The sequence below is a fragment of the Phasianus colchicus genome, chromosome 1 (genome assembly GCF_987193195.1).
Source record: "Phasianus colchicus chromosome 1, bPhaCol1.hap1.1, whole genome shotgun sequence".
NCBI lineage: Eukaryota > Metazoa > Chordata > Aves > Galliformes > Phasianidae > Phasianus > Phasianus colchicus.
Genome location: NC_143436.1, coordinates 14,751,873 through 14,777,112, shown reverse-complemented (window position 1 = coordinate 14,777,112; position 25,240 = coordinate 14,751,873). Strand labels below are relative to the sequence as shown.

Genomic DNA, 25,240 nt, shown 5'->3' with positions numbered 1-25,240 from the left:
TCCAAGCAGCAGGCAGAGCAGCAATTTGTTGTCATTGATGATGCTCAGTAGCTTGAAGGTAGATTTCCTTCATTTCGTGGTGTATCAGCTCGGTATTCTCTTTTTATGAGAGCAACCTGACTTGGAGCACTGCTGTGGGGTTGGTTAATTCAGGGAGGCTTGTTGGAACAAGGACTGTGCTGATGGAGATGATACCTCGTTTTATTTGGTTTTGAGTTTCGTCTGACATTTTCTGACACAGCATTGCTTCTGTCAGAGGTTTTGGGCAGATGTAAGGGGATGGAGGGCTGGAGGTGAGAGAGAATTACCTGGAGAAGAAGGGTAGGGAACAGGAAATGGGGCAATTTGGCACTGTGGTGGAGTTCTGGGAGCAGATCTTCTGAAGTTGCTGGGAATGTGTCCTGGCCAGTTGTTTGCCCTCTTGCCTAATTTGGTTTACATGTAAGTGCTTCAGCTACCACCTAATGGGAATACTACAGGAGCCTGTGAATTGCCAGAATCTGCTTGACAGTATCAAGAAGTGTGGTAAATGATTAAGCATCTGTTTACTCAGTATCCTGAGTTGGGATGGTGTCTGAGCTACTGATGGCTTCCAGTTCCCTTGGAATGTGTGCTCAGCTCTCTGCGTGACAAAGTAGAGGGCAAAGTTTCATTAACAGCTGGATAGCTTCCACGGAGAATGACATTGGTCACCTCACACATCCAGAAACTTTTAAGAAAAGTTGAAAATTCTGATTGCTTTGGAAATGATAAAGTTTCTTTCTCATTTACATTTGGAAGTTTTAAAGTCTGTAGGTCTTCTGGTTGTATTTGAGAGGCATGCAGGCAGATGGATGCGTGTCGCTAAGGAGATGTCACTGTCCTCATCGAGAGATGTCGTGATGATGATGATACAATAAACCAGTCATTAAAATAGAAGTTTAGGTCTTTGTGCCTTTTGTTCTGTAACTTTAAAGTGAAATGTGATTCCAGTGAGAGAAATAACAGCTGATGATTGAACTGGAATGAATAGTCATATATTTTATATATATGTCTATATATATATTAATTTTTTAAAAAAATACTATATATATTTAAAATACTTTTTGCAAGGAAGCGTTACTTGGGAGGAATGCTTTTATTATTTTTTTGTGAAACATCTTTTCAGTGGAATTTTAGCAGAGATCATTTTTATTTGCAGTTTCATCAATGGTTTTGCAACAAGTTTGACATTTTGTAATAGTCTGTTTCCACAGAGGAATAAAAGTCCTTGTAAGGTTATTGAAACATGCAGTTGTAAAGTGCTCATGAATTACCTTGGAATGTAAACAGTGATTCTAAGCTAGCTATGATTATGTTATTTCAGTAATAATTGGAGCACGTTTGATGATTAACTGGGCATGATTGAGTTATAGGGATTTTTTTTTTAAGCTATTATTTATTTTCATATAACTTTCTTTTTTTTCTTTGACAAGAGAAGGTGACATCAGTTACTTTCTGCCAGCTATACCACTGATACTGAACCACAATAAATTAATTTTGTCTGTAATATGCCAAGTGTTCAGCTGCTGAGCTGGAGGTGGTGGATAGCTACAGCATTCTCCCCACTGTAAAATATAGCTCTTAGTTGGAGCTAGATCATCTCATTATAGACTAAGATTTTGAATATGAGAGTAGATCTTAGTTATCCCCATGTTTTCCTTTGAAATTGTGAGTGTATTGTAGTTGAATTTAATAGCTGCTGCCTTTGATAGTGCTGACCATAAAATTCAGTTGGTGCATGAAATGGAAGCTGCTAATCACAATTCTGTTCCTCTGTCACTTAAGTGGAAGTAAGTTGTTATTTGTGTTCATTGGGAGTTTAGGGTGATGTAGTCAGGAGAAACAAATCTTTTGTTATTCACTAATGAAAAACTGAGGTAAGGTAAAAACTATGTTGAGAACATGCAGTAGCATTGCAGTGCTTTTTAATAACTGAAGTGATGTTCCAAGTATTCTTCTAACGAGTATTGCAAATGTAGGAAATGAGCGATAAGGCCATTAGTCAGAACACTAAATAAATACATTAAATCAGCAAATAAATTGATGGTTGCAGCATCCAGACTGCCTTGACTCTCTTGTACAGTCATACAATAATTATGCATCCTGGTAACTTATGAGGAGTATTTGCTTCCACACAGTGGATTTTACAGCTCTTTGTGGCTTTTTTCATTGCAGAAACATGTTGTTTTAATCAAAATAAAGAGTTCAGTTTTATAAACTGTACAAATTCTTGGTTCTTTAATGCTTACAATTGAAACGGGACTTAACATGTGGCCATTGGCCTCTGTTTATGTACCAAATGATGTACTCCACTTGAACTTGGGAACTTAAAATAACAAATATACTTTGAGGTATGAAGCTGGTTCAGGATTCTTCAGGCTGTGACAGAAGTATTTTCCCATGGTAAAAGCGATGTCTCATGCTGTTCAGATGCAGAGTTCTACGGCACATTCATGTCTGTCGGATGGGAGATTGAGAATGAAGGTGTGCATTGGTAGCTTGCAGACTGTGTGATACCCCAAATAAGCACCACAGGTGTATATGGTCTTTCTGGTACTGTGCTGATGTTAGTGTATAGTGTGATTTCTATGCTCGGGCATTTACCCTTCTTAACAGAATTTCACAGCCTCTTTTGGTTAGGGTAATGATTCTATTTGTGGTTACATTCGTTTACTCTTCATTAAATCCATGGACCACATCAATCTTGTCCAGCTGCTGCCAGTATCCCTGAGACAAGTGGCTCTGTGGGTCTGGTGCTGTGTTGGGATCCAGTGGATCCCTCGTGATACGTGTGTGTCCCCTTCACACTGAAACAGCTTCAGCTCACACAAGCAGCTGTGGAGTTTGCTTCTGATCTTCCATGGAGTTCCACTTGGAGGTCGTGCATGCTCTGCAGGCTGGTGTCCGCTTTGTGGCTGTGACACCATGGGTAAGCTATTTGCTGTTTGTTTCAGAAGCTGAATTTTGTTGAATTGGGTCTTTTGGAAAAGTACTAATACTAGAGTTTGTTGTTGTGTTGTTTTTTTTTTTCTTTTCTCCTAGATAGAATTTGATGATAGGAATTAGCTGCCACTTATGCCTTTGTAATTATCACACAAACTTGTAGCTGAGGTGTTCACATATATTAAGGTGCATATAATACTTGTTTTTGTGCATGGTGCTTTTCATCGATAAATTTGAAAGTGTTTAATTAGAACTTACCACGTTCATAATTCCTCCTGATGTATGGAGAAAGCAACACTAAGAATTTGAGAAATTTGGCAAACAGTTTTCCCAGTAGGCTAGTAAAAAAATGCAGGGTTTGGCTCTGACCCTGTCTGTTGTCCTGCCTGCTGGATTGCATTTGTAACAGTCCTGCAAGGACCATATTGTTACAGTAAATAGGGGTAGGTTTGTTCCTTGTAATAGATTGGAGGATGGTTTTATTTAATGGAATAGGTGAAAATGTCTCGTGTAATCTCTGCACGTAGACCTTGGTGATATTTCTTGCTTTACAATGGTAGAGTATATCTGAATTCCATGAGAGAAGGCGGTGTGCCTTTCTTTGCTATCTCCTTTCTCTCATTTAGTTAAGGTGCTGCCACTGCTGAAATCAGGTGAGAGCCAGAGAACTGAGGGTGGCTGTGAAAAGCTGTGTCATGGGTTGGATCTAGGAGACTTCTTGTTCCAGTGTTACTAGAACTGGGTAAATTGGGGAATACCAGGAGGCACGGTACACTTGCAGAAACACTGAGTAAGTGGATCCTAGACATATGAAGAATTAATCTTTAAATAGACCTATTTTGACAATTTAATTTTTTTTTTTAATACTGTTGCAGAGCTAGCACAACACTATAATACAGCATTAAGTAAACAAATAACCTCTTTGCTACACCCAGTGCTGTAGTGCTGGTGGGGAGATTCCTTTTGGGTGAAACTGACAGGCCTCACACCACAGTGTAAGTAGTGCTAAGTGATCCATTCCTTCCAGGTAGCTGATAGGAGGATGAGCAGATCATGGAAAACTGGTGCTGGTGAAAGTAGGGCTGCTGGGACCAGGCCATGTCAGCAAATATTGTTGCTGACCTTTCACAAGTTCACACTGAGAACCTGAGACAATCACTGAGCAGACCTGTTTCCAGCAGCTTACTTCTCACCTCTGTACTGGTTTCTTGTGTGTGCTCCTGGAATGGTCTTTGCTCCCTGGTAAAAATGGCTGTGCCCTTTAGGAATCATGGAGCTTTAGAGTTGAAGGGGAACTTTAAAGGTCATCTGGTCTAACCCCTCTGCAACAAACAGGGACATCTACAGCTTGACCAGGTGCTCCGAGCCCCCTCTAGCCTGACCTTGAATGCCTCCAGGAACGGTACATCCACCACCTCTCTGGGCAGCCTGTTCAGTGTTTCTAGAACAGTGTTCCAGTGTTCTGCTTTTCTACCCTTACTGTAAAAAAGAAAAACCTTTTTCCTTATATTTGTTCTTTTTTTTTTTTTTTTTTTTTTTTTTCCAATGTGAGAATCTCACGCTCGTCTGCATAAGTCTCCCTGGAGCCTTTTCTTTTCCAGGCTGAACAGCCCCAGCTTTCAGCCTGTACTTGCAGGGGAGGTGTTCCATGCCTTGGATCATTTCTGTGGCCCATTTCTGGATGTGCTCCAACGGGGTCTGTGTCTTTCCTGCACTGAAGATTCTCCATCTGGACGCAGTATTCTAGGTGAGGGCTCACCAGCACAGAGCAAAGGGGCAGGATCATCTCCCTCACCCTGCTGGCCATGCTGCTTTTGATGCAGCCCAGGATACAGTTGGCTTATGTCTATAAGGGCACATTGCTGGCTCATGTCCAACTCGCCATCCACCGGTATCCCCACGTCCTTATATGGTGACCTTGTTCAGATGTCAATAGCAGTGCAGCTGCTGTCATGTACCCACTGTGAGGAAATTCATGATGAAGCTGCCTTGAGAGGCACACTCAGTGCCTCAGTGGTGAAATGGCTGCAAAGCAGCCTTTTTTTTTTTTTTTAGGTCGGTGTAGCACAGCTCAAAATCTGAACTGGCATGCTGATTCTTGATTACGTGCAGTGGTCTTTTAAACAGAAAAGCTTCTCAACCTGCAGAAGTGCTGCCTCATGGTATTTGTGTTACAGCCTGAAGTACTAGGAATTATTGCTGCTGCGAAGTAGTGGAAAATTAAGCAATGTTTTGAAAAAAAAGTGAGCGTCAATTACAATGATGCATCAAATATTTAAGGTAAAAGTAAGAAAAGCAGTTATCTTGCCTCATTTTGAGTAGTTAATTCCCCCCCTTTTTTTTTTTCTTCCTGTTCAGGAAGTAAACTCTCCAAAGATTTAAGTTTAAGCCTCTGTTTGAGAATGTGAAAATGAAATTATTGCATAATTTTGTGTGTTAAATGGCATTGTGAGAATCACATACGTGTACATCAGAATATGATTTCTGCAATATTCAATAGGTAGCAGAATTTGAAATAGAACTGCGATGTGATTGACCTAATAAGCTGCTTTCCTTCATTAAAAGGAAAGAGACCCATTAATAGTTTTTATTATATGAATGGGCAAGCATTTGAAAGGCAATACTAACCTGATGATTTATATTATGGTATTACTGAGCAATGTAATAAGTGGTGAGGATCTTTTTGATATATACAAATAGCATACGTATTCCACAGTTTTTTCATTTCTTTATTTTGCTGTTTCAGTACTACTAGATGTGCAGGTTTCTTTAAGTTTGCTCTTTGAATTTTTTTAAAGCCTTCAGAACTGAACTATCTTAAAATTTCAGAGGTGGTAACACTTTTTCAGTTTCTTCTACTCATTCTTTAGATGGTGAAAGTTCTGAAACTATCTTAAGGTCTTTTCTTCCTGATGAAGCAACAACTGAAAAGATTCATTTTTCTCTCATCTACACAATGATTCTTTTGAGTGTGTCTCAGTACTTGGTTTGATCTTTTATGGAATGCTTGCTTTAACTTCAGAGTTTTATTTTGAGGCTTTGGTTGATACTGTACCTGTAACAAACTATAACTTTGTTGGAAGGAAGAAGGGAACAGCTCGGAAATTAATGTGTACGTATGTTTTAGGATCTTTGTACTGAAGATCTGATGGGTGTTTTAATACCGTGTGGAGATGTACTGACCCTTGTGCTGTGCATGGGCATGTTCTCTGCAAGGGTTGGGTATCTCAGAGGTAAGAATAGGCTTTTAGCATGGACCCAGTTAATCTAGTAAAAGTGCGTGTATCTCCTGGTCTTTCTTTGAGAATGGGGAAGAGATAACTGTACCAGCACGCAGTGTTGCATTGCCAGACTAGTTTGTCTGTATTTAGCATCTTGTACCAGCAGTGGTATATTCTTATTCTGGAGATGTTTATTGTGTACATATAACTGTAAGAGCTAATGATGTATGTGTGCTTTTTTCAGACTAAAACATTTGACTGATTGTACTTGCAAGGATAATTATTCCCTTGAGAGCAGAACTCTTAAAACAAGAGGTATTTTCTGGAGTTGCATGTTAGTGGAACTAAAGGCTGCTCTGCTAGAAATACTATTGACTGCTTTGTCGAAGTGGCCTTGGGGTAGAGTTTTTGTACGTGCAAACTTCAGTTGAAGACATTCTCTTTCATATTTCTGCATCCTGTTATCCATTAATGACCTTTCTCTCCTGTATTCTTCTTTGGCATAAAATCCTCTCACTGCAATGAAAGCCCACCTGAGCGCTGTGGTAACTCAGTCTGCACATCAGCAAGGAAGAGAGCTAAGTTCCATGTCATCCAGAGTTGTATGAAGGATGAAGAAGAGGAGGGATGGCTCCAACCTTAGCTGCTAGCAGCCATCTTCTAGAGTTTTGTAGTAGTGACTACAGAATCCATGCACACATGCTGTATTTTGTGTTGTAGCCTATGGAAATGTTTGGAATCATTCACATAGCATTCTGAAAGCAAATACTGAGGTTGATGTTTAGGAGTACCTTTCTCTGGGCATAGGAATTTGTATGTGTACAAAGTATTCTAAGAAGAGGACCTTTGCTCTCACTGTTTATTGCAAATTGTTGAACGAGATATGAACAAAATTAGGTGGCTGGATGTTTTCAGTCCACTTACACTTTCAGGGTCTTCTGGAAATATAATGTAAAATACATCATTGCAGGAAAAAGAGAAGATAGACATAATGTGATCTTGTTGAAAGTCTACCTGAAAGTAACTTCTAGGAGAGGCTTGGTATGTATGAGACAATGTTCCTAAAGGACTGTTAAAGATGTAGGAGGCAAGACAGAAAAAGCACAGGGCAGTTAGTGGCAGAAGGGCAACAAAAAGAATTGGCATAAGAATTAGTGTACTTTTGGAAATAGCAGAACAATACATTTTCATATAATATCCAGCTGTCATTTAGGAATGAGCAGGCACCTTGCATCTTTGGTAAGAGGAGAGTTCTTATTTTGAGAGATGCTCTTTGCCCTTGGCTTTTTTTGTTGTTTCCGATGAAAGGAAAATTGGAGTAACAAAGCAGAAGTACATTTGGTGGTGAACTTGGCAAGTGGTGACTACGGGAAGAATTTTACATTGGTATACATGGCTGCATAGGAAGTACCTTCTTTTTGTAATTCATTCCTTATGTTTGTTGAAAAAACTTATTTGTAACAAATGTAGTTACACAGTAGACGCCAAATATTTGGTGGTCAGTAGTGATTACTGGTCATTTACTTTAAAGTAGCAACCCAGTAGTGAAAGATGGTATATGCCAGACTTGCTCTTTTACTGGACATCACATCTTTTTCTCAGGTGTACTGAAACAACAGGATGTTCCTTGTTTGTCATGAGGAAATGATGACTTGATTGTAAAAATATGTAAAATGCTCTGAGAGCTGAGGAACTAGATTTGAAGTATAAAGAAACACAGATTTTCCTCAGTGATAAATGATACTTCAATAGCAGTAAGAAAACAACAACAACAAAAAAGAGAAACAACAACAACAACAACAAAAAGACTTCTATAACAACAATTGATGAAATGGGAACAGCATATGGATTCACTCGTCCCGTATAAGGACAAACAGTGAGATGCTTCACATTTTCTAAATGACATAAGTGAGATTAGGGATTCTGTTTTTCTAAATTTTTTGTTTTTACTCATTGTTCTCCATGCTAGAAAAATTAGGAGCGTATAGTCAGTAGTCCTGCTGGTACAGTCTATTATTACTATTACTGAAGTTTGGTTAGGGTAGAAAAATACCTATTTATAGGACTTTCTTTTTAACCTTTACTATAGGCTCTTACTCAAAAAAGTGGAATTTCGGTGAAGAATGAATCGTTTTCTTTGGTAATGTCCACAAAGAAGAATGTTTGCTGTAATTGTACATGCCAACTGGATCTACAAATGCTCCTATAAAGATTATTAAGACACTTCTTTAAGGCCTTAGAATAGCACTGTAATTGTCACACACTAGTTCTAAAACATAGTGAGAGTTATCTTATTCATTGCCTGTTCTGTAGGAATAGAGAAGTCCAAGCCAAAATGAAGGGCTCTGCTGTGGCTGCAGTGTATGGACGAATAGTAAGAGAACACAGGCTGCTATCTAAACAGGAGAGGCAGACAAAGAACATATTATCCTGATTTTAGAGATGGGATACTGAGGCACAGAAAAATCTAATCAAGGTCATACAAGAATGTTGTTCTGTAGCCAGGAACTAAGCTCTCCTTCAGCCCAATTGTACTGCCTTCAACCAGAGTTGCTGTTCTGCAGAAGATAATGCAGCTTCCCAGGCGAGGGACGCGGTATCAGTTCTGTCTTGCTGAGTGTTTATGAAGAAAATGCCAGTTGGAGGATTAAGGTCTGTTTCATGGCAGTCTGCACAGAAGTAGAAGGGAAGTATTTTCAGTCAAGGGATTTTCTCTCGAAGAATGATTGACTGTGGAGTGAATGTTGTTGGTGTGTATTCTCTAGGAAATGGAAGAAGAAAATCTGCACTCCTTGTAGGATTTCACTATAGTCTGTCCAAATGATGGTTCTACTAAAACAAGTTATTACAAATTAATTGTATTTAAAACTTTTTTATTTTTTCTCTTCATCTATGTTAAGGACTAGTGAATGTATTCAGCATTTCCTTAAAAATAAAAAAAGCTAAAGTTAATAAATGTCAGAGAAGTTACGTTCTTGCCACTTTTTTTTTCCAGGCCACCTAATTTATCATTCAATGTAAAATCATTAAAGCCATGGTTTTAACAAATGAGAAAAATAATGAAAAAAACTCTCAGTGACTCACCATGACCTACCATAAAGATGATGTGTGGTACACTGGTTGTGTAATTTGGAGAGAGGAGGGGTTATTATTTTATTTTGATTTCAAGTACTTTGACTCACACCACAAGAAACTTTGGATCTTTGCACTAGGTAAATGTAGAAATCCTGCTGATTCTGATTAAAGTAATAGCTTACCTACACCATTAGTAAATGTTTATTGATTATAGTGAACTCTTAGGATTATTGTGCTGTAATATAAGAACATGAACTGACGGTAGTTGATGCTGCTTCTCACCTCTCTGGCTAGCCATGATCAGAAACAACATTCACGCTGAACTAAGAATACAATTCTCTGGTAGCTCTGACTGTTTCTTAGCTGTTCTAATAACCCTGTAATAGCTTGTTATGCTCTTGTGGTGATTGGGTAGCAATTATTGCCTAAATTTGAACGTCAGAAGTTATCAGTGAGATTTGCTTTGGAGTAGAGAAGGACCTGATTTTTTCCAGAATTAAAAGTGTATGAATTTCTATTTTCTTTTAAGTCTTAACCGGTGTCCTGTAGGGAGGAAATAACTTTCATAGATGAACGTTCTTAGAATTGGTGTTGCTGTTGGTTCTGCTGCAGCACTGCATACCAGTCATATGGGAGATGAGTATTTTTAATTGTACAAAGTCAGGAGGGAATGGTAACAGTTGCAGCTCTTCCTTCCATTTTCATGTCATAGTAGCAAGACTGTGCTTTGTGAATGTCCTATCTGTTACAGCTTAACTCAAGGAAAGCATGAGCAACCTCAAACTTTTCTTCTTTATCTCGTTTTCAACTGCTGTTATCATATTAGTCTATCTCCAAATGGGATCAAACCAAGTGCTCACCAAGAAGCTCAGAAAGGAAGTCAACCTTGTAAAGAAAGGGACAGGAAAGTTCTGTAACAACATATTTCAAATTCTTGAGGTTTCACTTGCCAGGAACAGGAGAGCCTTTTTTCTACTCCCTTACCACCATTTGCCTTGCTGGCTGGCGTGGTGCCCATCTTGGCAGTCATGGAAATCACCTGTGTTTTGATGGATGCTGATACGACAGCAGAGAAAACAGTCTGCATCACTGATGAAAGGGAAGAAGTCTCCTTCTCCATTAGCATTCTTAGCCAAACTTCTAGTGCCAGGCTACCAGAAGGAGTTAGCTCTACAACAGGAGTATTTGAGTGGCTCATCTTTCCTGGAAAAAAAATAAAAATAAAAAAATCCCTAGTTGTCACTGATACTGTTTTCACCTTTGCCTAGGGACAGGCTAACATATTTAGCATGTGAAGACCCTCCTGACTTGCAGAAGCCTGATACACTTTTCTGAAATCTGTTAATGTCTCCAGCCCACCAAACAATGGCTGCTCAGTGAAGGGCAGTGAGACCAGGCTGTTGCCTGTGGCAGTCATCAGCTGTTGTGAAAGAGAAAGCTGAGAAGTCCTGGGTACCTTCTTCATAGCTTCAGTACTTCTGTAGCTTAGAAATATTTGAAATACCAAGGAAAGCACTGAAAAGACATCAGACATTTCAATGGGCTCTTAAATATCTCTGCTCTTCACTCTGCTAATTCTGCAGTACCACTGTGTTTAGGTTGGTTCCTTCCCTTTTTAGTGTTGCTGGTTCATCAGAAAACTTTGGCATCTTCTGGCCGTACATCAAAACCTTGTAATTTTGTCGGTTATTGTAGCCAACAGGCAGCCCTGAGATCTCTTCCTGTCCTCTGGATGCCAAGGTGTGTTGTCCCAGCAGAGAAGCTGGCAGAGTCCACCTGCTGCAGATGTCTGAGTAAGCGTGTATGTGGTGAAACCCTGCAGCTGTTGCTAAAGGTCAGGCATCTAACTCTGGAGAGCCATACATCAATCTTAAATGAAATGTAGCCCCATCATCCATGAAGGATACTGTTGGTGCTGACAAGTCTCATTTGCAGCAAGCCCTCTATTGATAGCTGTTCAAGAGAAAAGAATTGTTCTATTGCCACATAATGATTCATGGAGAATCTCCAGTTAGATTGTATGACATTGACTTGGAGTTACGAGGAAAATGAAGATGATTCCAAGCTATTTCTCTTCTTACGGTTTTCAGAACTGAATAAACCTGAAGTCTAATGCAGTGACTGCATTTTCTCTCCCCTGTGTGTGCACAGCTGAGTGTGAACACATTCAATCTCCAGTATTTTTGATAGTAATATACTTGAGCTTGTAAAAGAAATTCACTCCTGCGAGGTCAGAGCAGGGCTTCCATGCCTTATTCTCCGTGTGCAGGTGTCTGGGAGTTCTACATGTATGTTCTACACTTGAGATGTCATGGATTGTGTAGTCAGGGTCTTTACAAATAACATATCTTTCAGTGTTTCTTAGCATCAATGATTTAATTTTGGCTCTCATTTCATAATAAACTTACTATCTTGGTGATTTCCAGACATAAGCAAGACAAAGTTTGTAGCTGGAGGTGATATCTTAAAAAAGACTAATTGTATCTGATATGGAAAACGAACATTTTTGGACATACCTCATCTCCATATGGCCCAAAAGCCAAATCCAACTGTTTACCTGTGTAATTGAAGTAGTTTATGTTTACATATGCTTTCTTTTAAGCATACAAAAGTCTGTTTCTTCCCTATGTTTTGCTTACCTTAATTTTTGAGGTTAGTTTTCTAACTGATGGGTGAAAGGTTTGGTGCTTGTTTGTGTTGGTGGGGTTTTTTTGTTTGTTGGTTGGTTGTTTTTTTTTTTTTTGTCTTTGGACATTAATATGCTGAACTGGCATCTACCTTACTGCACAGCAACAGGTTTTCTTACCTCCTTCACTTCTGAGTTTTCACTTGATGCAATTTTATAGTAGTAGATCCTGTAAGCACGTGTTCTAGTTACTGAAATGTGTAATATGTTAGATGGAAGGCATCTCCCCAATCAAGATATACGGTTCATGAGATAATTTCCCTGCATTTAGTAAAAAATTTTAACAGCAGTTACAATTTTGTAGGCAATATTTTGATGTTATGAGAGTTGCTAAAGTTGCTGCATGTTCTTATTTTAAAGATATAGTTAAAGCTAAGCATTAGCTAAAACTAGTTAAAACTAAGCACTGTGTAATTGATAGAATTCATAAGCTTTATCTATACGGTTTATCTCTCAGCAGTATTCCTGATTCCTTAGTGCAGGTTTCATGGCCTGTCACCCTGCTGAACTCTTTTGCCATTGCATTCCACCCATGTCTTGCTCTCCCAGTTTTTCCCTGCAGATTTAGCAGAGAACAGGCAGTGCAGGACAATTTCTGTCCCAGGTCTCACTGCACCCTCCAGGGACATCAATCCACTCCAGCCCCGAGCTGCAGTGGCTAAATGCACATGTACTGGACTTTATCTCTGTTTTAGCAGCTTGAATGTTTGTGTTTACCCTGTGGTATAAAATCTCATCTAAAAAATTAACAGTAAGGCTTTAACAGGAATTCACGTGACCAACCAAGTGAACCTTAGTGACGTGGGGCCCTCTCTCAACATGCTCTGGTTTCTTAGTATTATTACCAACACCCTTCATCACTGAAGGACAGGCAGGAAGGCCAGGGTGTTCAGGAACAGAGAAGGTAGAAGTTAACCTGTTTAGTTACCTTACACTACGTCATTGAAGAGTTAAATAGTGAAGTGGGCACTTGGTTTGAAAGATCATTTTAGTGTTAGAAATGTATGAAGAACTGTGCAAAGCAGATGATGTGTTAGTGAACGCTGGTGGCAGAAGGCAGGGGCAGGAGGATGAAGGATGGAGGAAAAGGACCATACCGGTGCCTAACTTTGATCAGCGTCAGTTCCTGTGGCACTGCTGCCTGATTTGCAATTGAAACAGAAAATTCCAAAATAACATTTATTCTGAGTGTCATACAGTGTTACAGAAAGAAGATTGTTAGAGATGAAATCAAATGCCTTTTCAAACACAAAGGAGTAGCTGGGTGCTTTACTGGTTTGTTCTGTGTCAGGGGCTGCACTTTATCTGCATTGTACAGAGTGAAATAAAGACTCTGGGAGCAGAAGAGCTGTTTTCTGCCTGCTCCAGGAGGTAAGAACTTCCATAGGAACAAGTTTTCAGAAGTGGGGTTTTCAAGGAGAAAGAACTTGTATCAGCTGCTGTCTCATCATCTGCGTTATCGTAAGATGTGGAAAGCTGAGATTTCGCGGCGCCGCAGGTGTGCAGCACGTTTTTTAACATGTGAGTTTTATATTGTCCAGTATTCTTGTGATGCATTATTTTTGTGGTAGCCCTGGCAAATCTGATCCTGTGCTGCCAACTTACTGTAGGCTGAAATTGTGAATAGCCTGCATAAATTTCATAAAACTCAGAATTCTGGAAGAAAAGCCTATTTTTTTCCTCCCCCCTCCTCCTTACCCCCCCACCCCAATCCTTTGTTGTTGTTGCATGGTGTGTCATGCAAAATAGTAATGTCAGCAAAGCTCACTTTACAATCTTTTCAAACTGAAACAATTTTGAACATTTTCTTTCATTGATTAGGAGTCTTTGGGAATGGAAGTCACCACTTCCAACTTCAGTAGAGTCTCAAACTGTCTGGGTAATACTGTGTAGTGCAAAATCCTACACTGTCATTGTGACTGATATGTCCTGTTTTAATGTAGTTGATGGCAAATTCCCAGTGTTCTTTAGGATTGCTGACATCCTCATGATTGCTCTAAGCTGGGATGCACCATACCATCCAAAGGAACTGGTCTGGCCTGAAGGTGTCACTTTTTTTTTTTTTTTTTCATTAAAAGGGGAAATAAAAGGAAAATCATGTGGGAGGAGAATAAAGCTGATGCAAGGAATGTTATATTTATTGCTAAGATAAGACTACACTGTCTATGCAAGCATGTTTACCTGCTGTTTGAATGATACCCCAAAGACTACTTTGTATTGTTTCAGTTTCAAGTTTCTTTTTACCATTCAAATTACTTAGCTTAAGTAATCTCAAATGTAAAAGTAATGTAATGCACTGTAAGATTTTTTGTTCCCCTCCATTTCTGAATGCTGCAGAGATTTTTCAGCTCTAGAACAAGAGGGAAATACTGAGCAAATTTCTAGACGCAGACTTTTGAAAGTCTGTATCTCTGCATGGGTTTGGATTTTCTTTTCATTGCTTTTTTTTAAAGCTATTCTTTTGTTAGTTTTAAACCACTTTGACTGCAGTATTCCTTCTCTCCTTTTTCCTCCCACCCTTCTTCCACATATGCATCACTAATATTTTTTAAGTAGGCCTTGTGTGACTACTTAGCAAAGCAACTGATATATAAGAGAATGTTTAAAGTGTGTATAATTTATAGCAAAAGATCATCATTAAAAATTTAATTTCCCACACAATATTGTGAGGTCTTGCTGTTCACAATAACCTTAATTCTGCAGGGGAAGAATGTTTTAGATTATTTCTAGCTTATGTTTTATTATATGGCTGGATGTAAATGATTATGAATTATATAATAACAGAGAGGGAACTTCATATAAGTCATCTGGCTTTGATTGTTGCTAAAAATAATTATTTTGTGTGCTATTGTAGAAGTTAAAAGTTGTTTCTGACACCTGCATTTTTGTGTTCCTGCCACGGCTTGTAGAAGCAGTGTTTTCTTTCCTTTTTATGGCATTTGTGCTTTTTAATGCACATTTTACCAAGCTGATGTCTTATGAAACTGTCATGTGCCTACAGCTGTCTTTATAATTGCAAATGCTAGTAATATAAAAACTACAAGCGGAATTGTATTTGTTTCCCAAGCACCACAGCAAAGCATCTACACAGTAACAGTAGGTTTAAGATTTTAATCTGAGAATGCCAGGTTTCCTGCAGTCAGCATTCACTGCCTCTGATTCCACGTACCTTGCATATTTTGCACATGCTATGGGACGCTCCACATCCTGTTAGCCAGGTAGCTCACTTGCAAGCAAGACTTTTGTCCATGCTTGGTATTAACAGACATGGCAGGCCAAAAGATTTCATTATGGGGATCCAGTGATTTGATGCAGCAAGGAGAAGGGCACTTAAGAGTAGACCTTCCATAAAGTCTGGTAGGGCTATAAAATAAGTTACCTGTCCTTTCTTGCCATCAAAATCTGCTTGCAATCTGCTGAAAGCATCTTCAAATAAATGAAAGAATATGATAGGGCCCATGAGCAGCTTTTATGTTTTGGAAATGGTGTGCAGGTCTTCTGCCTTGAACTTGTAGTTATCTGTATTAGCAGTTAGCAAACAAGAGGGTCACAGGCTATGGTAGAGATCACTGTGCCAATGTGGGATGGGCGATGCCAGCTTCAGTCTCTCTTTGCCCTTTAGAGGAGCCCCGGTGGTGGTAGAAGATAAATGCTGATCACAATCCTTCTCTCTTTGGTCCCTCCCTGTTCTTTCAGAGTTTAGTATTACTTGAGAATGAGGTAATCTTTATGGTCACCTCAAACCAAAGCCATTCTGTGATTACTTGATAATTGCTTACCTTATTTACAAGTTTTCTGTTGTCATCTTCTATATTGTTACCTTTTTTCCTGAAGAGGTCTTCTCCAAGCTAACTTTGCAAAGAGCTGTTTTCTTTTCTGAAGCTAACCTTTCCTGAGGAGTTTATTGTCATTGCTTCCAGCTAACAGCCAGGGAGGTGCAGTGGTTGCCTCTAGAAGACAAATCTTTGTTTGGAGACACTGTTGTTTTTGCTGCAGATAAAAAGATCTAGATTGTCAAATGGCTGTAATCAGATCTAGGAACAGTAGTGTCCAAACAAACGCTTTTGTTCTGGTTGCTTTGGGTAGGACATATCAGCAACTAACTGCTCTTACTAAAAACAAGAAAACATATAAGAGTATGTATATGTATATATATATATATATATATATATATATATATATATATATATATATATATATATATATATGCTTACTTATATTGTCTGCTTCCTTTTTCATTTTGTACTGTCCTTGTTTCCTTGGTTCTAAATTCTCTGCGATAGGGATTGCATTTGTAATACTGTCATGCCTAATAAAGTAAATCTCTGATTTGAATTTCTGGCGAGACAATACTAATGCTTGGTACTGCTTTTAATTAAAAAAATAATTTATATATAACGTGTGTGTGTTTACAAATCATGAGTTTAATCAGGAAGATTGATTTCTGCCAGTCTTGTTAACATCATTGAAACTACTAAGGTTAGTTGAACCAGCTTAGACTTGATGAATTTTTGCTCTTACAAATTCCTGCATAATGAGTTTTTAAGGAATCCAATCTGAATGACACTGTTTATAAAAGTTTTTTAGGTACCGTGATTAAAGCACAACAATTTATTTGTGTAGTCTGATTCCTGCTTCTGATTTTCAACTTGTAGTTCTTCAGTCCTTAGATTAGTTTAAGTGGCTTTTGACAGGTAACTAATAACATCAACTTGGTAACAGAAGGTTGATATTTACAGTGGAGGTTTGCACTTCCACCAGACTGTTGCTATGAATCTGCAAACTCAAAAAAATTCCAAGGTGCTGTCTTTCAGGATGTCACTTACACTGCATCTGTGCAGTACTCTGATGCTGTGTCCCTCACAGCTCTGTTTTGGTACACCCTCTTGCATGTCTGTGCAGTATCTTTGCACCTCACTTTCTGCCACCTCAGTATCACAAGAACCTGAGTGTTTGCTGTTTGCAGAGAGCTTGCAGGTACTAGAACTTGCCCTTCTGTCTACTTGACCATGTCTGGTGGGAAAAGGCAGATAATTTTGTGATCCTGTGAACTAACCCGATTTCTTATTCTGTGTCCTTGGGTAGATTTCTGCTATATTAATACCGTACGTGTTTCTGTAAGTTATTCCCTGCAGCTAGACTCTATGCTTTAGAACTGGGTATAATGAAACCTTGTATACAGAGAGGTGCAAGCTAAGTGCAGCTTAAAGAATTTAACATTGAAAAGGTTGCAACTTTTAAGTATCTTTTGTGTTTGCAAAAAGCAAGTTCTTTGTCTTTTCATAGCAAGATTGTCATTGGACTATTCAAGCAAGAGGAAAAAAGAAATATTCTATAAATGTAATGAAATGCTTGGGTTTGAGCTGGGAGTCTGTATCAAATTATATCTTGAAGAAATACTGTTTTCATTGGTGTTTTTAAATCTGTTAGTGGTTATCTGTATGTTCTGATTGGAAATGAGGTTTTGACTAAGTAAGAACTGCCTATGTAAAGTGATCTTTATGATCACTAACATATCACATGAAAAGAAATAAATAAAGCAAACAGATCAAAGTAGTTAACTACTGCACTCCTTCGAATTTACCTCAGATATGTTATTTGTGGTACATTGAAAGCTTCAGGTAGTCCAGGCCTGGTGCTGCAAGGAGGTGACATTGAGTCATTCAGCCAGGTGTCAGCCTGGTAAGAGCAGTAACAGAAATGGGGCTTGATTTTCAGGAGTAAAGGACAATATCTGTGAGTTGGTAGTACTGATGTGTGCTTAAGGAAGCCTGCTTGGATCTGCTTGTGGGGCTGCCTGAATAGCAGGAGGGGCTGCCCTGGTCCTGGGAAGCTCTCATGGCCTGAAGATGGTTTCTGTCCATGGCTGCAAGTGCTAACATCGTAAGCAACCTGCACAGCCCAAATCACTTGAAACATAATGCTAGGGACAGAATGTTTGCTTTTGGTAAGAACTAATGAAATAATGCACTTGCTTAAGTTACTTTTTGAAAGAAATAGCTATCATTAAATAGAAGTGACACATCAAAAACCTCTTGGAGAAGTAATGGTTATCAATCACTGCTGTTGTGCATGTTTATTGTCACTGAGGATCTTTGCGTTTCTCTTCCAGTTGAAGAAGTGCCTGCCTAAGAGGTGCCAGGCTGTTGCTTCAGTCTGAGTCAGAAGGCATTTTTGCAGGTTCTGTAATGGATTTGGGATGCTTCTGAGTAACACTGGAATGCCATTTTGTGATGTCTTTACTTAAAGATGTGACATATTTAACTAAATGACAGCAAGTAAAGGTGTTAATGGCCCGTGTGGCCCAAATGAGACACAGATCCTAATGCAATAACACCTTTGTTGGCAGTGTTGGCTCCGGTGGCACAGTCACAGGACCAAACATGGCTAAAGTTACTGCCCTCAAAGCTGAAATGTAGTGGCTGAGCACAAGTGCTTGTTCTCAAGTTATAGCAACGCAGGGCGAAGTGTGTTAACTTACTGCTGTTAGAGCTCTGAGGCCTTTAGTAGTAATTTAAGCCCATTTTACTCTATGCTTGTCATGGCTTAAGAATGTGTGTGTTGCCTTCTGTGTTTCAGCTGAGAGGGACAAGTGCCCATAATCGTGTGACTGTCCCATCATCAGATTCCATGCAATTACTTGTGCTGTCACTGGGAAATACCTCATTAACCGTCGCTGTCTCTTCCCAGTTTTTTCAAACAGGAGAGCATTGAACAAGGAGGGAGATTTGCAGAGAACAAGGAATTTCATGTCATTACATCTGGTTCAGAACAAGGATGGCATTCCTGACTGTGTGAAGCTCTTGTAGCATCCCTATCCTTGGCTGCTATAACCAGCTTTTAAGCAGGGGACTTTCTGCAGCAATCTGTAATTGAGCTTGGAAGATTGTAACACGGAGCATATAATTCATGCACTGTGTTTTCTGAAAGAATCTTTTTGAAGAGATCTGAAAAGACGTACTCTTCTGCTGTTTCTACAGCTGACCAGCACAGAAATGTTTAGTGCTCTTCTTGGCAGTGAGCACTGCTGCCTGTCTTCTGACTCAGACTGAGGGAATGTGACCACAGCTGTAGTATAGGACCTTGAAACCCTGAAGAGGAAAAAAATCTCTTAAACATAGCAATAAACTGTTACAGAGCAGTGTATAAATATGCTTTCTATAAGTTAATATAACAATAGTGGCCCTACAGTATTTAATTTTTTTTTCTTAACATTTATTTAAAGCATAATTTCTAATTCTTGTATATATTTTTAACTCTCCCACAGATATGCACTTATTTGGCCATTATCCAGCTCACGATGATTTCTATCTTGTAGTGTGCAATATCTGCAATCAGGTAGTCAAGCCACAGGTTTTCCAGTCGCACTGCGGTAAGTGAATGTTTTCTTTCCTGAATTACAGTGCCAAATCAGACTATGGTTCTCTTAAAAATTGTTGCGTATGGTCATGACAGAGGCATTGCAGATACTTTTCCAAAATTATCCTGTGTTCTTTCCACAGAAAATAGGAGGAATGCCTTCAGATAAGCATGTTTCATATGTAAAGAAGGAAGTTAAATCAGATGTCCTAGAAGCTGGGCTTTTTGAGTTGAACTTGTTATACTAAAACAAGCTATTTTAACCAATCCTGTAGATAAGATACTAGCTAACCTAGAACTATTATGATGTAATGTTGGATTATCTTTTATTAAAGCAGCACAGTGATGCTGGTTGATGTTAGCTAGAACTTGGATGTTGTGATGGGTTGTTTTCTGATGGGATTTATACATAGGTGCTTATAGGGTTAATTTTATTTCTCATAAGGCTTAATGTTTAACATAATTGGCATGTTGTATCACATTTGTTAAGATTTGCTTGAAAACTGTTCATTTGAGAAACTGTGGAAATGTGGAGAATACTTATTTCTTAATTAATATGATTAGGTGATAATTTTTATTTGTAAGTAGAATAGCTTTGGTTAGAAATTTTTGTTATTGATTAACAAACTGCTGTCAAATATTCTCTAAAAGCTTCATCCCAAGGTCTGGTTTATTTATTATTTATATGGTGGTTTCTTCATTATTTGTCCAGTGGTTTGTTTCTGGTTTGTTGTTTTAAAGGATTGTGAAGCATGACTGGAATGGCTCACTTTGCATGAGATTTTTAAAATTTTTCTTCTTAAAATTCAGTTTAACCAAATTAATTTGAAGGTGATTGCAAAATAACAAATGGTAGCTAGTGGTGGTATCAGTGAATTACATTAAGAGAAGAAGAAACAAACAAACACCAAGGTTTTCCTTGCCTATGTGCAATAAGTAGACTTCATAAATCCTCTGTCCCCTTCAGTCTTCTCAACAGCAAGGCAACTCAGTAAGTGAAAAATGTAAAAAATGTATTTGCTTTGAAGGAGAGATAACCAAAATATTACCTTGGGCTCTTATGGATGGACTACTAACAGCCAAGCAGGAGTGATTGCACGCATGTTGAAAATAAAAATGGAATTCATTCATTATCTGGTATGTCATAAACAAAAAAATAAGTGCTGAATGAATTCCTGACTAATTTTTATCAAAAATGTATTGATGTAGCCTTCTGTAGTTGTACTGGACGTGACCTTCTGGCTTGGGAAACAGTTTGAAGTTGGGCCTGTCTTCACACAGAAGCCATGTAGAACTCTTACAAGCAGTGTAAAGTGACATGCTGGATTCATGCTTTGAATTCTTTATCTGTCAAAATTTGCTACAGGATGACATAGTTAACAAGTATTCACAGAATGGTGGTGGAATTTGTTGGTAATACATCTTTTAAACAATATTGAGTATACTGAAAGGAACTGTGGAAAGGATAGCAGAAAGCTAAGAAGCTGCGCAAAGTATTTCTTACAGATGAGAGTGTACTAATCCATGTTGGAAGGAACTTTCTGAGTTTGCTAGAATTGACCATAACTTTTGTGTTAGTGTGTTGTCTGTGAACTGCTAACACACTGTGTCTGTCCCTTTTTCTTTTTCTCCATTATCCTGTTATTTATGCAGTTCTTTCACTTCATTCTCACAATCCTGTTACACTGAACAATTGAGAGTTAAATTCTGGGTTGCTTGATTTAAGAGCCCAAGGTTAATAAAGACTTTTAAATCAAAAGTCTGCATTAAAAGAGATTGAGAATATTGAAAATAATTGACCAAAGGCTTTACCCCTTGAAGATTATATTTAATGTACTTAACTACTTAATGACTTCTTTCAGAAAATGTATACAAGAATATGTGCAAGAAGCCTGTACAAGAGCTCTAAATATATGTTTATGTTTTGTTTTAAAGATGAAACAGAAAAAGTGATCTACTAACCATATAGAGAAGTTTTAGAAGAAGGAAATGTTCTTGGAGGACTTAGTAATTCTTGTATATCAACAGTGATATTTTTTTAAGCATGTTAATCTACTGCAAATACTACATGTTGTGTAACTGACATGCATTGGCTAACATACAACCATTTTGATAAGAAATGGCTAAGATCTAAAGAATGCATCTTGTTAATCAGATTTTAATTAATTTGGTCACACAGCAGTATAACTAAATTCAGTGATACTGAAGATCTCTGTCATTAGACTTTGAGGTTATTTAAGACCATCCTATTCACTGTAAAACACATTATTTCACATCTTGAAATGCAGCTTTAATGTTGAAACAAAGGCAATGAAAGGAGAAAGCATTAGAAGCCACCACTGTTCTTTTGACTCTTGAAGGCTGCATCATGGGGAGTCTTTATTGCTATTGACAGGGACTGGTAGAGATTAATCCCGGAATCTCCTGCAATGTGTGGTTTGTTACTAATATTCCTGGTAAGACACAGTGCATATTCTCTCAGTAAGGATTTAGATCCATGCCAGACGTGTGCTTTTTGTCTCTGAGTTCCCTGCATTGCAACGTAAAGGTCTTGGCTTTGGAGCTTGATTTGGAATGCTTAGTCTAGTGAACATTTGGGCTCCTGTACACTTCTCTTGTGCCCATCGGGGCATGTGACTTTCTCCAGAGCATTAGAAGACCCAGTGCTGCATTTGTCTCTAATTTCAGGCATGTGGCAGCCATCCTTGATGGTGCTGGGAAATTGTGAAGATCGAAGAATCAGATGTTGTTTAACTTTTAAGAGTTTGCTTCCTGGACCATCAAGCAGAAGAAGAGAGAAATCTGGTTGTGGTTCAGGCTTTTTAAATGGGGGCCGGTACGTCATACAACCTTGGACCGGCAGAAGTCAGAAAAATAAAATGAGAGATCTGGCTAATTGGAAGACTGAATTACTGAAGATCTGTCCAAACCTCCAAGAGAAATGCTGAATTATTAAGAGTAATTCCAGGTCCTTACACCTGTGGAATAAACGTTTGCATCCATTTGTAAGGATTAAACCATTCATATACATATGATACAGAGTAGCTTCTTAGAGTGAAACAATATCTTTTTTTTTTTTTAATATGTGAACATGTATTTATTTCTTCATTAAGGGCTTTGAAATGAGACATCAGCCTAGTTAGATGGCTTGCAGCATATCTAAGTGTATTGGTATGTGGAGAATTTTAGTTTTGAGACTGTTTGTTCTCAAATGCTGACCTCAATGAAAATGTAGAACATTTCTAGGACACTGAAAGTGTAGTGCTTTACTATCCCTGAAGTGCATAATGTTCCTAGCGTTCGCTTTTTGTTTGTTTGTTTTCTCCAATATATCTGTTTTCTAGAAGATTTTTAGAGCAGCAGCCTGTGCTGAGGTGTCTGACATACGACTTCTCTTATCTCAAGTTCTGTGGTAGTCTGTCTGTTGCTTGTTAAGACAGGGCCTGTACTGTTCCCCAGCAGATATATCTCTTTTATTTTAGCCCCAGTCAGAGCAAAGCTTCATATTCTTATCCTGCATTATCCTTTATCCCAATAAAAAGCATCACATACGGACCTGGTTATTTTTTCAGAAATGTTCCTCACTCTCGTAGATTTGTTAACTTTGGTCTTTTCCTGTTGAAAAGAAAATCTCTTACAAAAGGTAGCTCTGGAATAGCAGAAGCTTGTCAAAACATCTTAGCTTCTTTTAATGTGAGGAAATAAGTTAATGAGGAGAAAGTGTTAAAAGTACAGGGGAAGAGGAGGCATTGAATTACCAAGTTAAATAACGAAGCTTGGTTAAACAATAACTGCACTATAACCATGAAAGAAAGTTTCCAAACATACTCTGGAACAGTTTCAAGAAATGTGGAGGGTATCTTAATGAATGGAATGGTTAAGATCCCCAATTGATGAAGTAGTAGCATGTAGAGGAGAACAATTTTGCTTCATCAAGGAAAAGTGGATACAGAGATCTCTGTTCATTTCTTTATTGGAGCTTCATTGCTATCTGTCCTTCCTGTTTCTAAGTTTGTTCAAATATAGTCTTCTGATTAAGAAGTAGAAATTCTTATTCCTTAAAAAAGAAAAAACTACCCTTGATGTTTCTTACTTGTGTTATAAATCCTTGCGTTGACATATTCATGTCCTTTGGAAAGTAGGAAAACTGTTATTTCCTTTTGATCTTTCAGTTTGGTCGTATAAGCATCACTGAAAAGAAACGAGCTAGAAAGTAATGAAGTGCAGAAGAATATAAATAATTTTCCTAAGAGAAGTTATATATTTTGAATTGCTCAGACTAGCTATTCTACATTATAATATTTGTGTGTTACAATTTAATGAACCGCAATTAAAGAACAGAAGGCTGAGCTTGCAGTATGAATAGTAATGCTTGGCTTTTCTAACACAAATAAGAACACTAGCAGCAAGTATTTTTGCATGCTTGTAAGAGTTTTGTTAAGGGTATCACTGTCACAGTCGCTGGATTATTCTCCATTTTGATACGATTTTCAATTACTCCTTGTCTTATTTTTTTTTTTAAGTACACACTTGGTTTTTTTTAATGGTAATATTTTATCCACTGCATTTGATCTTTTATCAGAGGAAGTGTTCTTGTGCCCTTTAATGACAATGACGTTTTGAATGATTTTCATTCTGTTGCTCTGATTATTTTTTTTTTTACAGCCTTGTCAAAACTTGTTCTGTGGTGTCTGTTTATCAAATAAATTTCTGGCTCTCCTGTGGTTAGGTTTCACTACAGAAGAGAACCGAAATAATGAAAATTACTCTCGTTCCCCCCTGCTTTTTGTTAAATGTAGCAACAGTTGTTTAATGTTAGCAGCTGGACTGGCAAGAATCCAAGTGTTCTTTTTTCTTTTTAGGAGGTAGAGAAGGAACTGAGTATTTTGTACGTACTGTATTTGTGCATTTAACTTGACTTGTGCAATTGGCTAGGATACACTGATTTTTTTCCTCAACTTTCATTTCTGTTGTTTGAAATTGGAAACTCCTTGTAGCTGAAAGCATACAAAAATTCCCTCTAGCTTTACAGTCTATCAGACATCTTGTTTTCCAGACCAAAATGCAGTCAATGGCATAACTCTGTTTCCTGTCTGTGGTGGAAATTTTAGCCATAGTTCCTGCAGCAGTGCGTTTCAATGATGTAGGTCAGTGCTTTGTCCTTGAGAGCTCTGTGGCTCCAATGTGGCAGTGATCTCTGTGAAACTGAGGCCACGAGCCATCTTCTGCACCATTCCTGTAGAACTTAAATAGTAGTACAGTGTTGCATGGACAATCCAGGTAGGGTGAATCCTACCCTTGCAAAGGCAAAACTGAAAGAACTATTTTGAATTCATCTTTTTCCCTAGGTATTCTTAGAGTGCTGTATTTTTAGACTGTCAGAGCAATTCTTGGGATTCTGAATGGGTACAGAAATGCCAGTTCTGTCTTGGAGAGAGCAGCTCTGTATCCTAACTGCTGATAGACTCTGTCCAGATTCAGAAAAGTGTTTAGATATGTAAAAGGTAAATTGAAATTTTAAGACCTACGGATTTTTATTCATTGGTTCATTTGAATTCTTAGCTGCTTGTATGCATGGGCTGGCGGTCACCTCAAATTGGCTACTGTACTCATTTGGAACAGCTTGGGATTTGGTTTCTTTTGGATACGCCCTAGAGAGAGCTTGATGAAAGATACACTGGCAAGGCTATGTTCATTCAAGAAAAACAAAACAAAATCCTACCTTCTCTGTGATAACTTGGCTGGGAAGGAAGGTATGTGGATTTAGTAGACTTACCTCCTAGCTGCTATTCTCCCATCTTCCCCCTCCTAAGAGAGGAGAATTCTGTAACCAGCAGACACACTATAAACCACAGTAAAGCAATGCTTTTTGCATTGGGGTTATATCAGACAAAGTGAATCTGATTGTAAAGATTAACATCCAGATCCAAGGGAT

At 38.3% G+C, this 25,240-nt stretch overlaps 1 protein-coding gene across 2 annotated transcripts in view; it reads left to right on the top strand.

Annotated features, from left to right (window-relative positions):
* Nucleotides 1–25,240, top strand: part of ATXN7L1 (ataxin 7 like 1) — a 108,738-nt gene that overhangs the window by 20,447 nt on the left and 63,051 nt on the right. For both annotated transcript variants that reach the window (XM_090135863.1, XM_090135859.1), the window contains exon 3: nt 19,214–19,318. In XM_090135863.1, the coding sequence (XP_089991989.1) occupies nt 19,214–19,318 (105 nt within the window). The remainder of the gene's footprint in view (nt 1–19,213; nt 19,319–25,240) is intronic.